The 16,814-nt window shown below is 45.8% G+C and overlaps 1 protein-coding gene across 7 annotated transcripts in view; it reads right to left on the bottom strand.

Annotated features, from left to right (window-relative positions):
* Positions 1 to 16,814, bottom strand: part of arhgef18b (rho/rac guanine nucleotide exchange factor (GEF) 18b) — a 202,642-nt gene that overhangs the window by 96,125 nt on the left and 89,703 nt on the right. For 6 of the 7 annotated variants that reach the window (XM_043721419.1, XM_043721417.1, XM_043721416.1 and 3 more), the window contains exons 4-8: positions 14,880 to 15,075; positions 5,993 to 6,083; positions 4,889 to 4,946; positions 1,695 to 1,736; positions 278 to 301 (exon numbers count right to left, since the gene is read on the bottom strand). In XM_043721419.1, coding sequence (XP_043577354.1) covers positions 278 to 301; positions 1,695 to 1,736; positions 4,889 to 4,946; positions 5,993 to 6,083; positions 14,880 to 15,075 — 411 coding nt within the window. The remainder of the gene's footprint in view (positions 1 to 277; positions 302 to 1,694; positions 1,737 to 4,888; positions 4,947 to 5,992; positions 6,084 to 14,879; positions 15,076 to 16,814) is intronic. The other variant, XM_043721413.1, reaches the window with a different exon arrangement.

Genomic DNA, 16,814 nt, shown 5'->3' with positions numbered 1-16,814 from the left:
ACCAAACCCAGACAAAACAAGGAGATGTTTTGAGGGGGTTTAGTGGGAGGGTGAGGACGGGCAGAGTCGGTGTTAGTCAATAGCACAAGCTGAGATTTACTATGAACCATTAGATAAAACCAATGACCTTTCAAAGAAGTCTTTAACTGAGAACACAAGGAGAACACTGGCTGAGAAACAGAATGGCCAAGAAAAGAAACAAGAGCATTGGTGGGGAATGGCGCTGCTTAGCAACATGAGGAATGAGACGCAGAGATGCACACTGGAACCTGCTCACCTGGTTGCTGAACCGTTGCAGTGTCTGGTCGGGGAGGGTGGCGGAGGGGAAAGATTGGATACAGAATTAGCGATCAACGAAACCATTTAACACAGCTCTACATTCCCTCTCTGGGAGCAAAGTAGAAGCTCCTGGATAAAGAAAAATTCCAGCTTCTAATAGTTTAACTTCTCCCAATCTGGTATTGAAGAGATTGATTCATCACACCGATCAATCACTATTGACTATTCTACAAGACCCCTGGACATAAAATTGGGAAAATCTCAATGACAATTAGGACCAAGATCCTAGTTCTTCTGAATCCCATTTCTCTCAGCATACCTCGCGCCTCTTGATCTTGTGTCTGTAGCACATAGCTTGGGGGTAGAGGATTGGGGGGTGGGATTTGTTGAGAAAGTGAGGTCTGCAGATGCTGGAGATCAGAGCTGAAAATGTGTTGCTGGAAAAGCGCAGCAGGTCAGGCAGCATCCAGGGAACAAGAGAATCGACGTTTCGGGCATAAGTGGGATTTGTTGTTAATTATCGAGTTTATTAAGTTTTCTCAATGATTCTCCATCATCAGCAAGACCAACATTGAAAACCTAGGGCTCCCTAACCTAGTCAGTTCTAAACCTCAAAAATAGACAGTGCTAAATAGATGTTCAAGAAGGAGATACAGAAGTAGGGACCGAAAGAAACAAAAGCAGAAATCACTGAAAAAGCTCAGCAGATCTGGCTGCAGCTGTGGCGAGAAATCAGACTTAACGTTCTGGTCCGGTGACCCTTCCTCAGGAATGAGAAAGAGGCTGACAGACCTGCTGAGCTTTTCCAGCATTTTCTGTTTTTGTTTGTGGTAGAGAAATAAGATCTGGAGAAGAGGTCATTCCTGAGAGGATGCTAGACCTGAATGTGGACGCTCATCCATTTGAAGAGACGATCTGTTCTTGATACTCCTTCTTGGTCCTGTGGGAAGAGGCAGCACTGGGAAGGGGAATCATTTGTAAGAGCGATGCATATAAGAATGGGGGAATCTCCATGTGACAGTGTGCAGGGTTAGGAGGATGGGTTGTCCAGTCTCACTGATGTAATAATGTCCTATGTGCTATTATTTTGCAGGTTGATCTACTCCTTGGGGCAGCTGCCTATATCAAGCAGTTAATCAGGAAGCCGAAATCTGTGTTCCTGGGAGGACAGGGGAAGTCCACCCACACATATTGAGTGCACCTTATGTTTTTGAATTATGCTGGACAGAAGGTGGCCCTTTGGCCCATCATGCCTGTGCTGGTTCTTTGAAAGCACTAACTCATTAATCCCACTTGCTCTTGCTCTTTTCATGTCGCCCTGCAATCCCATTTCCTTTTGGATTCAATCCTCGATTCAAGACTAGCTGAATCCTCATGGAGTGAGATGTTAAAATAATAAATGAGGTACAACTAACCCATGAAAGGCCTTCAGTTCTTGCAGCACTTGTTGAACCAGCCTGGACAGAGACAGAAAAACCCAAGTCAACATCTCCATTCAACTGACATGCATAGCAATGTGAAAAATCACACATCATCAGGTTATAGTCCAACAGGTTTATTTGGAGGCACTACCTTTCAGTGACAAAGAAGCAGCGCTTCAAAAGCTCGTTCCTCCAATTAAACCTGTTGGACTATAACCTGGTGTTGTGTGATTTTTAACTTTGTCCACCCCAGTCCAACATCGGTATCCCCACATCATGCACAGTGATTACAGGTATATTGATTCAGTTGTCAAATTCTTCAGCTATAGCTCCATCTGGAGCCTCGGCTGACTCCTACAGATCAGGAAGGCCGCAGCTCCAATCCCTGGTACAGGCTGATTTTCACACAAGGCATTATTAGTGGGGCCTGGTGTCAGGGACCTTGCACAGATACCCAACGGAGGTTGAAATGAGAATCGTCAATACAGAGCCACTATCGGTATTGTCATTTAATTGGCAAAGTTGTTTTTCAGGTAGGTAAAAACAATGACTGCGGATGCTGGAAACCAGATTCTAGATTAGAGTACTACCCAGTCCACCTATCCATTGAAGTCTGTCATAACGTTTTGGATTTGGCTTTTCTGTCTCCAGTTCCAACTCAGCACTGTCTCCATAACTTGTCCTACCTGCCTAGCTTCTTTTCCACCTATCCACTCCACCCTCCCACCCCTATTGTACTCAACTATTGTACTCTATGCTACTTTGTCCCCACCCCCACCCTCCTCTCATTTATCTCTCCACCCTGCAGGCACTCTGGCTCTATTCCTGATGAAGGGCTTTTGCCCGAAACGTCGATTTTCCTGCTCCTCGGATGCTGCCTGAACTGCTGTGCTTTTCCAGCACCACTCTAATCTAGAGTTGTTTTCAGTCACGAGTGTGATGCTGGAAAAGCACAGAAGGCCAGGCAGCATCTAAGGAGCAGGAGAGTCGACGTTTCGGGCAAAAGGTCTTCATCAGGAAAGGCCGAAAGCAGCACTTCAAAAGCTAGTGCCTCCAAATAAACCTGCTGGACTACAACCTGGCGTTGTGTGATTTTTGCCTGAAATGTCGATTCTCCTGCTCCTCGGATGCTGCCTGACCTGCTGTGCTTTTCCAGCACCCCATTCCTGACTCCAGTATCTGCAGTCCTCACTTTTGCAAAGTTGTTTTTCAGCCCAAATAATGGATGTCCAGCTCAAGTGATAGATTAGAATCTGAGGTAACTTTTACAAGAAAGGGGCATTTAGGAGAGTGTAACCATCACATGATGGCAGGGACACTCTGAAGAAAGCAGCAAGGGTCTATACCTTTTGTGTTTAGTTTGAATGCTCATAGTTAGTGTGATGTAAATAAAGAATTACTTTCACAGGAAGTCTTGACTCTAATCATATCTCTTTCACATGGCACTGCACCTTATACACCCTTTAAGACACGCCAGGCTAGATAAAGAGAGGATATTTCCCCTGGATGGGGAGTCTAGGACAAGGGAACACTATCTCAGGATATCATAGACTCTTACAGTGTGGGAACAGACCATTTGACCCTTCAAGTCCACACCGACCCTCCAAAGAGCATCCCACCCAAACCCAACTCCCTACACTATCCCTGTAACCTTGCATTTCTCATGCATTGGAGATCAAATCCCATTGTCCTGCTCAGTCCCCAGAGCACTGCAAGTTTGTTTCCCTCAAGTGTGCATTTCCCATGGCTAATCCACCTAGCCTACACATCCCTGAACACTATGGGCAATCTAGCATGGCCAATTCACCTGACCTGCACATCTTTGGATTGTGGGAGGCAACCATAGCACCTGAAGGAAACCTACGCAGACACGGGGAGAATGTGCAAACTCCACACAGTCACCCAAGGGTGGATTCAAACCTGGGTCCCTGGCGCTGTGAAGCTGCAGTGCTAACCACCAAGCCACCATGCCACCCATTCAGTGTGCTGTCCATATGGGGTAGACAATTTAAGACTGAGATGAAGCAACATTTTTTCACTCAGATGATGGCCAACCAATGGAATTCCTTACCACGGAAGGCTGTGGAGGTCAGTGTAGTCAGTGTAACGAGGTCAGCCAGCTGGATCTCATAGAATAGGAGTTCCCTGACTGCGGCTGTTAATCTGATCCAATCAGGGAGCCCTGGCTGACATATAAAAAAGGAGAAAGTGAGGACTGCAGATGCTGGAGATCAGAGCTGAAAATGTGTTGTTGGAAAAGCGCAGCAGGTCAGGCGGCATCCAAGGAGCAGGAGAATCGACGTTTCAGGCATGAGCCCTTCTTCAGCTCATTCCTGCTCTTTGGATGCTGCCTGACCTGCTGCGCTTTTCCAGCAACACATTTTCAGCTCTGACATATAAAAAAGGGTGAGTGTCTGGTAACTGTTCATGTGTAAACAAAGGGTGACCTGGTGACAGGAATCCTGCCTGTCTGGAGTTACTTCAATCCTCAGGTGACTGGGGATATTCAAGAAAGAGATTGAGAATGATTTTGAATAATAAAGACATTGATGGGTATGCAGAGAAACAGGAATATGCAAATGAGATAGAGGATTGGAAATGATCAGATTGAACGGTAGGCCAATCTGAAAGGGCTGAAAGGCCTACTGCTGTTCCTAGTTTTTATATTTTACATAAAAACAGATGCTCTGTTCATCTGGAGATCCAATCCCATTGTCCTGCTCAGTCCCCAGAGCACTGCAAGTTTGTTTCCCTCAAGCGAGCATTGTTTTAAATCATTACATCCCTGCCCTCCTCCCAGTCCCCCGGGTAGGTGGTAACGATCATTACCACTCACTGTATGAGAAAGACTCTTCTTCACATTCCTTTGTACATCTTGCTCAAAATGTTAACTAAATCCTTACGCAGGAATAGTTTTAATTTGTCCATCGTATAGAAACTTGTCATAATCGTGCTCATTCCTATCAAATATCCCTTCAATTTTCTTGGCCTCAATGAGAACAATCGCAGCCTCTCAAAGGCTGACCCGTGACCTGACTTTATATAGCCACCTTTGCCCCATACCCCTTAATGAAGCAAAGATCTGAAGTACCCACGGAACAGTGTCCAAACCCCCCAATCAATAACAGATCCCAATGAAACCAAACTGAAGCATTAACTAGTAACTGGTTCCTCAGACTGCTTCTTACAAATGGTTGGGCTCCAAATTTTCCTTCTCCTCATGAATCTCCAGAGACGTTTCAGGCTCTGAGGTGAAAGAGAAGAATGTAATTAATAATAATTAAAGAGATTCTGGTGCAACAACTTAAAAGTCCACTTGCAGACCATGAAGCAAATGAAGAGGTGCTTCAAATTACAAAAGCTAACAAAAAGTAAGAGGCCAATTGATCAGAACTGAAAAAATCCTGAGGGGGGCTGATCGGGTCAATAGCGAAAGGATACTTCCCCTCCCTGGGAGAATCTAGAGGCAGGCGTTCAGGGATTAAAAATAAGGAGGTGCCCATTTAAGACAGAGGTGTGTTCTTTCTCTCTCCGATGACTGTGTTTTTGGAATCTCCTTCCTCAAATAGTAGGGGAGGAAGAATCTTTAAATATTTTTAAGGCAGAGGGCAATAGATTCTTGATGACCAAGGGGGTGAAGGTTTATCGCAGGATATGCAGGAATGTAGAGTTGAGATTAAAGTCAGTTCCGCCACGATCTTATTGAACAGTGAAGCAGGCTCGAAGGGCTGAGTGGCCTCATTTTGTCTCTCATTCATATTTTTGTATGAAAAGCGGTGGAAATCTCTTTGAGAAGGGAGAATGGCTGTTGGGCGGGAAGAAGGATCAAGCACTGTCTAGTTGGCTGGAGGATGTCACTGAGTGATTACAGACATGGCCGTGTGTGAGGACAGATGAGGGTGACATACTGTAACTACTGAGCCCCAGCAGCAGGAGGTGAGCTGAGAGGATTCTAAAATTCATCTCCCAATTTCAAAATATTTTTACAATGAATTTAAAAATACTCTTCAAAAAAATTATACAGAGGTACTACAAAGTAGACAGAGCACCAAAATGTTTCAAGGGTGTAGGTATTGCTGGTAAAAGTTTGTATCTGTTTGAAGGTGGCCGCAGTTGCAGTAGCCTCTTTGAGATGTGCAAACTACACCCCTTTCCCTTCACTCGACCGCACCCCCCACCCCCACCCAGTGATCATGCTTGTTACTGTCTGGTCCTCCTGAAATTGGGGTTCAGCCAGGGACCCACTCTGTCTTGCTGGAAATTCAAGCCTCAGCGATAGCCCTTTGACTCACCAGACTCTCTGCATTGGGCTAAAGAACGGCCCTCAGCTCCCTTGGACAGATACGTCTCTAATCGTGGTCGCATCTTCGTACCCTCTTTCACCTGCAGGCAACAAGCAAAAACATTACTAACCAATTCACGCTCAGTCATCCCTGCTGTGAAAATGCCTCATCTCCACCTCGATCACCCCAGGAGCTAGCTCAATGATCCTTCATTACTGTTGGATCAATTCACTCCAGAGGATGAAGATCCTGTGCTGATGGTTGAAGGTGTTGGAAGTTTAACATTAGGTTGTCCCTCTCTCAGCTAGACAGAGAAGATCCTATGGCACTGTTTCATACAAGCATAGAATCCCTAGAGTGTGGAAACAGGTCATTTGGCCCAACAAGTCCATACCGACCCTCTGAAGAGTATCCTACCCAGACCCATTCTCCTACCCTATTAACCTATGCACCTTACCTACACATCCCTGAACACTATAGGCAATTTAGCATGGCCAATTCACCTAACCTGCACATCTGTGGATTGTGGGAGGAAACCAGAGCACCCACGGTGGGGGGGGAAATGTGCAAACACCACACAGACTGTCACCCAAGGCTGGAATCGAACCCAGGTCCTTGGCACTATGAGGTAGCAGTCCTAACCACTGAGCCACCATGCCACCCTAGTGTCTTGGCCAATACTTATGCCTCTCTCAACATCACAGACTGTTGTGGTCACATGGCTGTTCACGGGCTTTGGGCTGTTGCAGGATCTGTAGAAACACAAATCAATTTTCTTCCTTTCCCGGAGTTTATTGTATTCATTCACAGGATGCAGATGTTGCTGGCTGGGCTGGCACTTATTCCCTATCCCTAATTGCCTGGGGGAGGTTACGAGTCAACCACTGGGTCTGAAGGTCACATGAAAGTCAGAGTAGGTAAGGATGGCAGTTTCCTTCCCCACAGGGCATTAGTGACCCAGCTGAGATTTTTAAATGAGAAATGTCAATGGTTACATGGTCATTATCGTGCTAGCTTTGTATTCCTGATTATTATTGAATTCAAATTTAACCAACTGTCACAGTCGGAAATGAACCCATGCCCCCAGAACATTAGCCTGAGTTTCTGGTTATCAGGCAAAAGTGAGGACTGCAGATCAGAGTCAAGATTAGAGTGGTGCTGGAAAAGCACAGCCGGTCAGGCATCCTGCTCCTCGGATGCTGCCTGACTTGTTGTGCGTTTCCAGCACCACTCTGATCTTGTTTCTGGTTTATTGATCCAGTGACATTACCACTGCACCACGCTTCACCTTTTATTCTCTACTTTCACATGGGTTTGCTCTTGAGTCTGGGCACTGTCCACACAGCTCGCATTTACTGCCCCTCCATGGATCTAGGAACATCCTCACCAATCAGCAGTGATAAAGTAAGTGAAAGATTGATCAGGAAGTAGGTTTTACAGAAACTCTTAAAGGAACAGTGAGAGCTCGAGAGATGGAGAAGTGTAAAGAGAGAAATTCGGAACTTAAAACCCTGGGTGACTGAAGACACAGCCAGCAAGCAATAGAGATTGGGCATGTACAAAAGGGGGCCAGAATTGGAGGGGTTGGAGGGCTGGAGAAGATTACAGGGAGAAAGTGAGGACTTCAGATGCTGGAGATCAGAGTCAAAAAGTGTGGCACTGGAAAAACACATTTTGAGCATAAGCTCTTCATCAGGAGAAGATTACAGCAAGACCAAAGGGGGGGTTAAAAAACAAACGATATGAATTTTAATAGTGTTGCTGAACTTGGAACCAACATACAGCAGGGGTAAATGAGTGATGGATGGTTAAAAAAGATAAAGAACGACAGATGCTGGAAATAATAGAGATATTGCTGGAAAAAGTCAGCAGGTCTGGCAGCATCTGTGGAGACAGAAACAGAGTTAACAGTTCGGAACCAGTGACCTTCTTCAGATCTCTGGTGATGGATGGAATTTGGTATGAGTTCAGATACAGGCAGCAGAGATTTGAGGGATGGCAGATGGCTGAAGGAGGAGACTAGTCCAGAATGGAGGTCCAGAGGAACTTTCAAAAACTCTCCGAAGGCCTGACAGGCTGGGCTGGGCTAGAATGTGGATATATGTGGTTAACAGTTCTGAGGGAGTTAACATTCATGATATAGTGAGCTCTATTCAAGTTGCAGACAATCTGTAAGCACAGATAGTGACTTCTACACTAGCTTTTGGAGGGAGCTGATGTACTCTGTATAGTTCCTGAGAGTCCGAGTAATTATGTCTGACTAATATGTTGTTGTACTTTTGCTATCCTGCAAAAGAAATCGAGTTAAGCAAGAATGGCAAATTATGCTGCAGTTTAATAGAACTTTAGTTAGGCCACACTTGGAATATTGCATATAGTTCTGGTCACCACACTACCAGTAGGATGTGGATGCTTTGGAGAAGGTACAGAAAAGGTTTACCAAGGTGTTGCCTAGTATGGGAGATTTTAGCTACGAAGAAAGGTTGGATAGACTGGATGTGTTTTCACTGGAATTCAGGAGGTTAAGGGACAACCTGATCCAAGTTTATAAGATTGTGAATGGCATGGATAGAGTGGAAAGTATGAGGCTTTTTATCAGGGTGGAGGGTTCAATTACTAGGAGACACATGTTTAAGGTGTGGAGGTGGGGAAAGTTTAAAAGAGATGTGTGAGGCAATTTTATCACACAAAGGCTGGTGAGCACCTGGAACATGCAGCCAGAGGAGGTGATAGAAGCAGACACAATAGCAGCATTCAAGAAGCACCTGGACAAATACGTGACTAGGAAGGGAATAGAGGGATATGATCCTGTAAGTGAAGATTGTCATAGTATGGAAGGGCAAAACGTGTTGGCGCAGGCTTGGAGGGCCAAAGAGCCTGTTCCTGTGCTGTATAGTTCTTTGTTCTTTTGTAACAATGTTTCTTCTGGAATGACCCTCCAGTAATCTATCCTTTACCAATGACATTAGACCGGCCCCAAAGCAAGGTATTGACAGAGGAGGATTAATGGCAGTGAACTGAAATCCTTACTGTGAACCACACACTGGCAGAGGTAGCAGACAGCACAAGGTGCCCATGGTGGAAATCAGGCTGATACCACAAGCATCACTGCACACGGAATATTGCGTGCTATTCTGGTCTCCTTCCTATTAGAAGGATGTTGCGAAACTTGAATGGGTTCAGAAAAGATTTACAAGGATGTTGCCAGGGTTTGAACTAAAGGGAGAGACTGAATATGCTGGGGCTGTTTGCCCTGGAGCATCTGAGGCTAAAGGGTGACCTTATAGAGGTTTATAAAATCATGAGGGGCATGGATAGAATAAATAGACAAAGCCTTTTCCCTGTGGTGGGGGAGTCCATAATTAGAGGGCAGAATTTTAGGGTGAGAGGGGAAAGACATAAAAGGGACCTATGGGGCAACTTTTTCACACAGGGGGTGATGCACGTATGGAATGATCTGCCAGAGAAAGTGGTGGAGGCTGGTACAATTGCAGCATTTAAAAGGCACCTGGATGAGTATATGAATAGGAAGGATTTAGATGGATATGGGCCAAGTGCAGGTAAATGGTACTAGGTTAGGTTAGGATATCTGGTCAGCATGGACGAGTTGGACTGTTTCAGTGCTGTACATCTCAGTGACTCTATGGCATGGATCCACCTGGAGTGGAAGAAAGCAGATCCACTTGTTGTACTGAGGGAGCTTTCATACAGTCTGGGAGCTTAGTCGTTGCGTTATTGTAAAACAGAGTTGGCTTCAATTGCTACAAGCTCTGTGTCATTTTTCACTCGAGTGGCCTGGAGATTTGAACAGATTGAAGTGTTCCCCATGCTCTTTGGGCCCAAGATTGATAACAGATGTGGCAGAGAGATGTAGATTGTAAGCAGCCCATACTTAACCCTGAGTGAAATTATCTTGAATAAAAGATGGATGCAATGAATTAAACCTGATTACTGCCGGAGCTGATCCTTCGTGATTAGTTTCCTCAGTTCCTCCCCCCTCCTGATAATGCTGACAACATTTTGATTCATGTCAAGTCAACGATTATACCAGAATCTTTATCAAACAGAATTTGACTTTGAGGAACACAGGGTGATATCAGGACGGGCAATTAAAAGCTTAATCTAGGGGATTTAAAGGAGCACCTTAAATTTGGACAGAAAGACAGGGGTGTCAGGAGGGATTCCAGATACATAAGGTCCAGGACCCTATAGACACAAAGATTTGAGGCAAGAAAACCAGAGAGGAGGCCAGAACTGAAGGAGAGGAGATGTCTCATAGGGTTGTAGGCCTCAGACAGGGAACAGAGGCCCAGAACCATGACAAAATTTGGAACGAAGGATGAGAATTTTGCAAAAGCAAAATGTTGCTCAGTCAACGTTGGACGATGGGCAGTGATTGTAATGAGGTCAGCCAGGTGGACCTCATAGAATATGGGTTCCTTGGTTGGGGCTGTTAACCTTGTCCAATCAGGGAGCCCTGGCTGACAGAAATAAACAGGAGTGTCAGAGGTTCTGCTCACTCTGAGAGCTGGCTCTAAGGGAGCCAGACCAGTGTCAAGGACTCTCCGCACCTAAATAAAGGATGACTCGGTGATGGGACATCAGTCTCTGTAGAGTTATTTCAAATGGCTGCAGAGGAACTGGGTGAACGACACTGGGCATGAGTTAGGGTGAGTTATGAAGTGCGGGGAGAATGGAGGTGTCAGATGGTGGTCATTGCAGATGGCTAGGGGCTGAGTGGTGGTCATGGGGCTGGTTGAGAGTGACATTGGGAAGGGTATTGGGCAGTAGGTTTGGAGGTGGTGAGGGGCATTGGCAGCTGGTGAGGTCTGCTTTGGGCGGGAGGTCATGTGTCAGAGGGTATTTGAGGCAGGTGGAGATATGGGTGGGTGGGGGCAGGAGCGGGCAGACTCAGGCTTCACCTTTAACCCTCCTCCTCCTCTCCATATCTTCCATTGAGTGGGGGTGAGGGTGTCCGTTGGCCTGTGCCCCGGAAGTGTGGGGGAGGCAAGGTCCGAGGGAGGCAACGGGTGATATTTAAACAGAAACAGAGTACAGGGGAAAATCAGGAGTCATGATGCTCATGTGGGAATCCCAGCACAGGTACAATGGGCTGAATGGCCTCTCTGCGTGCCGTAACGCCTCTGTGATTTTTCCTTTCCCAGCTCAAAGTCACACGAACCACTCCGCGGCCTCCTTTTTAACAAATTAAAACAAAAGACGGTCTAAGCATACGCAGAGGATCCGTCGGTCTCTTAACATCTCCCAGTCCTAAGCTCTTGCCACAAGGTGAGGCACGTCTGGGCCCCAAGAGGTGCCCTGAAACAAGTTTCACCCCCCTCTGCTGGTCAGGAGGTCTTCCTGATGCTTTCCATCTCCGATTACTAACTTGGAACAGCAGTAGATTGCATTCATAGAGTCATACAGCACGGAAACAGACCCTTCAGTACAACCAGTCCATCCCCCATTAAACTAGTCCCACCCGCTGGCTCCTGGCCCATATCCCACCAATTCATCTCACCTTGAGCACAGTGACATAACAGCAGGTCCCTCACAAAGAAGAGTTCATCAGACAAAAGACCGTCACCAAACCAGATGCAACTGCAAGTGACCAAAACCTTATTCTAAGTCTTCAGTTTTAATTAACATCTTAGACAGGGGTCAGGAAGGGGCAAAGAGAGTTGGGGAGTCGGAGTTACAGTGATTTGGGAACAGGTAACTAAAGGTGCAGCTACTGATGGTGGGACAATTACGATCAGGGATGCTCAAGGGGCCAAAACCCTGGGTGGCACCATGCCTCAGTGGTTAGCACTGCTGCCTCACAGCGTCAGGGACCCGGGTTCGATTCCACCCTCAGGTGACTGTCTGGGTGGAGTTTGCATATTCTCCCCATGTCTGCGTGGGTTTCCTCCCACAGTCCAAAGATGTGCAGATTAGGGTGGATTGGTCATGCTAAACTGCCCATTGTGTTCAGGGATGTGTAGGTTGGGTGGATTAGCCATTGGAAATGCATGGGTTGGGGGATGGGTCTGGGTGAGATGCTCTTCAGAGGGTCGGTGTGGATTCGATGGGCCAAATGGACTGCTCCCACACTGTAGGGATTCTATGATTCTATAAAAGCTGGAAGATCTGACTGAGCTAGGACCTGGACAGTGATTTGCTATTCACCCACACGCACATCACAGTTTTGAAGCAGATTCAGTTTAGATTTAGATTTAGATTAGATTAGATTAGATTACAGTGTGGAAACAGGCCCTTCGGCCCAACAAGTCCACACTGACCTGTCGAAGCAAAACCCACCCATACCCCTACATTTACCCCTTACCTAATACTACGGGCAATTTAGCATGGCCAATTCACCTGACCCTGCACATCTTTGGATGGTGGGAGGAAACCGGAGCACCCGGAGGAAACTCACGCAGACACGGGGAGAACGTGCAAACCCCACACAGTCAGTCGCCTGAGGCGGGAATTGAACCTGGGTCTCTGGCGCTGTGAGGCAGCAGTGCTAACATGCTACTGAATGGCAATCCTACTGCAGTGATGAGCAGTACAACCGTTTGTGAAAATATAAGAGAATGGGGTCCCTGAACTTTTTTATTCATTCATGGGATGTTAGTGTCGCTGGTTAGGCCAGTTAAGAGTTAACCGTATTGCTGTGGCAATATAATAAAACAGAGAACTGTGGATGCTGGAAATCTGAAACAAAAGCAGAATTTGCTGGAGAAACTCAACAGGTCTAGCAGCAGCTGTGGAACGAGAAAGCAGAATGTTTTGAATCCAGTGATCTTTCTTCAGAACTGTTCTGAAGAAGGGTCACTAAACTCAAAAGATTAACTCTGCTTTCTCTCCGCATTGCTGTGGGTCTGGAGTCATATGTAAGCCTCACCAGGTAAGGGTGGCAGTTTCCCACAGTAAAGGACATTAGTGAATGAGATGGATTTTTCCCGACAATGTACAGCGATTTCAAGGTCATCCTTAGATGTCTCATTCCAAATTTTATTAAAAATTTAATTCAACTTCTAGAATTCAAACCCAGGTCCCCTGCATATCACCTGGTTCATCAAAAATGGGTACCATCGAATCCCTACAGTGTGAAAACAGGTCCTTCGGCCCAACAAGTCCACACCAACCCTCCAAAGAGTAACCCACCCAGATCCATTCCTCTACCCCATATTTACCCCTGATATACACCAAATCTACACATCCCTGGACACGATGGTCAATTTAGCATGGCCAATTTGCCTAACTTGCACATCTTTGGATTGTGGGAGAAAACCAGAGCACCCAGAGGAAACCCACGCAGACACGGTGAAGATGTGCAAACACCACACAGACAGTTGCCTGAGGCTGGAATCAAATCTGGGTCCCTAGCACTGTGAGGCAGCAGGGCTAACCACTGAGCCATCATGCCACCATCCATCTCTGAATGAATAGCGTAGCAATAATACAACTAGACCACTGTCTCCCCACTGCAGTGGGTACAGTTAGAGGAGGAGGGCAAATAATAAGGGACAGAGCCTTTTCCTTCACTGCAGGAAACAAATCACAAGGCACAAGAAAAACATCGATGAATAAAGTGATTTGTTTGCTATGGAATCCTACAGCAGCCCAATCCACTGGAGTGGATGTCAAAGAAGATGTTGAGTTTAATCATCACTGAGAGGATAATTAAACTAGGAGAATTACAACGCCTTGAATTGTATGATTCTGCTCCACAACCACCTGATGAAAAAGCAGTATTTTGAAAGCTAGTGCTTCCAAATAAACCTGTTGGACTATAGCCTGGTGTGATTTTTAACTTTGTCCACCCCAGTTCAACACCGGCATCTCCAAATCTTAAATCTCATGTGTTTCATCAAATGTGGTCATAGCCCAATGCCTCTTTATCTCTACAATATCCTTCAGCCCTATCACTCCCTGACCTCTCCATATTATTCCAACATTGCCCTCTCAAACGCTGCCAATTTCCTTCACTCCTCCACTGTCCCTTAAGTTGCCCATGTCTCCTTGATCCTCTTTTTGTCTCTCACCGTCTGCAACTTAAAAGCCTCTTAGTTCTTGTGCAGCAGATGGAGCATGTGTTTATATCTGTTTCTAGAGTTGGCTTTTCCTGAAAAACAGGTTGCAGCTTGGGGCTTGGGGGCATCACCCTGCGTCGCTGACCTGTTCTCACTGCCCGTTGAAGGTGCATTGCAAAGATTGGCAGGTTGATAATCCATCGGTTTGGCCACATTTGACCATCCATTCCCACAGCTTCCGCCTCAGAGGCAAGGGGTACTATCTGCAGCACTATGAGACCATCCATATGCACGCTGATACCAGGTAACGAATGGCTATCTTATGAGGAGATGTTGAGTAGATTGTGCTTGTACTCATTGGAATTTAGAACAATTGAAGACTACCTTATTGAATCATACAGGATTGTTAGGGGACTCAGCAAGAGAGATGTGGAAAGGTTGTTTCCCCTTGTGGGAGAGTCTAGGACCAGAGGGCATAATCTCAGAATAAGGAGTCGCACATTTCAGTCAGAGATGAGGAGAAATATCTTCCCTGAGAATTGTGGAATTCTTTACCACAGACGACTGTAGAAGCTGGGTCATTAAATACATTCAAGGCTGAGGTGGACAGTAAGGGGTTTGAGGGTTATGGGGATAAGGCAGGAAAGTGGACTTGAGAATTATCGGATCAACAATGATCTTGTTGAATGGTGGAGCAGACTTGATGGGCTGAATGGCCTACTCCTACTCCCATGCCTTATGATCTTATGGTCTTACTGGGCTACAAGTAATCCTTGAAAGTTAGTGATCAGTTACAGTCCCATAATAGGTAATCCCTTTTTAATTTGTGCCCTCGTTCCTTCTGTTAAATCTCACATGGAAACCCAGCAAGTTACCTGCTCAGTTATTTCATCCTCCGACATGCTCGAATTGGCTTGCCCCTGACCCCGAGGTGCCTGCCTATCACTTTCTCCACTGACTGGGTTGGCGTTGAGTGGTTCAGTTAATTCGTAGCCCGACTGGTCCAACTGGTCTTCATCCTCTCGTTCACCTTCTCCGTCACTGTCAATCCCGAGCACATCGAGGCTGAGCCTGTGTAGACAGGGGGTTGGGGCAGGTAGAAAATAAGATCCATCAACAGATTTAATATATGTGGTAAAAATGCCAAGGTTGCAAGATGAGTACGGTTTTTTTGATGTATTAGGATACAGAGAGTCCTTTAGTCATTCAAAACTTGAATCTTGATGAAAACAGAGACATGCTACAGAAGCTTTGTGTCTTACACTCATCAGGACAGATGCAAGAATGCCAAATTTTAAGTGATCATAACAATATGGCATAGGAGAACAGGATACTAATTGTTTGTCAAGGTGACCCTGACTGTCTGATGCTTTTCCACAGTGAAGTCACTGGAATCAGTCATTAGTGTCACACACTCAGGATTGTCATGGCTCAAAGATGCTTGCCCAAAGCAACACATATATTCATACGCACGGTCCCGTCCTCTGCAAACAGGGAATATCTGCAAACTTTGTGCCATTTTCAAATTACCTGAAAGCTTTGGAAGGCTTTAGTTCCCTGTTAATTTCTCCACTGCTGCCAAATGCTTTGGGACATCTTGAGATTGTGAAAGCTTAAATGGAAGCATCTCTTCTTCTCTCTTATTGTCAATATTAGGATTGGGCAGTGTTCCTCGGATAGTAAGGAGCAAGCTCTTCCTTATCCCTCAGCACATTATCCAGTGAAAGAACATTGAGGGGGAGAAGATTGGACTGTGATGCTCTCCCTGGTTAAACAGGTGGCTGGCATACACTTTAACAGAGTTGGAAACTTTTTCATAGGTCCATGGAACAGAAGAATTGCCCATTAGAATTTTAATCTTTTTTGGCCATTACCATGGCGTTTGTTGCATTGGGATTTCTGAAGAGTCCCATAAACCTACCTTCCAGTGTGCATCCAATATCATACCATCCACAGGCTTGAAGATCAGGGCCCACATATTCAAATTTGTCTTTCCTGGATCCATAGGAATATAGCAAATAAGGACGGGGGTAGGCTATTGGCCCTTCGAGCCTACTCTACCATTCAACTCAGTCCCCTGTTCCTGCTTTCTCCCTGTACTCCTTGATTCAGTTAGCCTTAATAACTATGTCTTCTTCTTTACAACACTCAAAACACTTTGACCTAAACTGCTTTCAGTGCCAGAGAATTCCACAGGTTCACAGGGTAAACTAATTTCTTCACATCTCAGTCCTAAAAAAAACTACCCAGTATCCTTCGACTATGACCCTTGGTTCTGAGCTCCCCATTCATCAGGAACATCCTTCCTGCATTTACTCTGTCTAGCCTGGTTAGAATTTGATCAGTTTCTATGAGTTCATCCCTCATTCTTCTAAGCTCCAGGGAATACAGTCCTAACTGATCTATTCTCTCTTCATCCATGCCATCCCAGGAATCAGTCTAATAAACCTCATTTACCTTTTAGAACTCATACTTTATTCTCATTAAACTCAACCTGCCTCTGTGTCACCCTTTCACTTAATCTGTCAATGTCCCTTTATAACTTCCAATTCCAGAGTCTCCCAATTTAGCGACTTCTGCAAATTACAATTTACAACTCTTTACTCCTTCATCCAGGACATGGCTAAAACAGTGAAAGCCTGAGATCACCCATCCAGGGGCAGCACAGTGGCTCAGTGGTTAGCACTGCTGCCTCCCAGCACCAGGGTCCCAGGTTCGATTCCAGCCTCGGGCGACTGTCTGTGTGGAGTTTGAACATTCTCCCTGTGTCTGCGTGGGTTTCCTCCCACAGTCCAAAGTTGTGCAGGTCG

The sequence above is a fragment of the Chiloscyllium plagiosum genome, chromosome 31, assembly GCF_004010195.1.
Source record: "Chiloscyllium plagiosum isolate BGI_BamShark_2017 chromosome 31, ASM401019v2, whole genome shotgun sequence".
Lineage (NCBI taxonomy): Eukaryota > Metazoa > Chordata > Chondrichthyes > Orectolobiformes > Hemiscylliidae > Chiloscyllium > Chiloscyllium plagiosum.
This window is presented reverse-complemented; position numbering and strand designations above follow the sequence as displayed.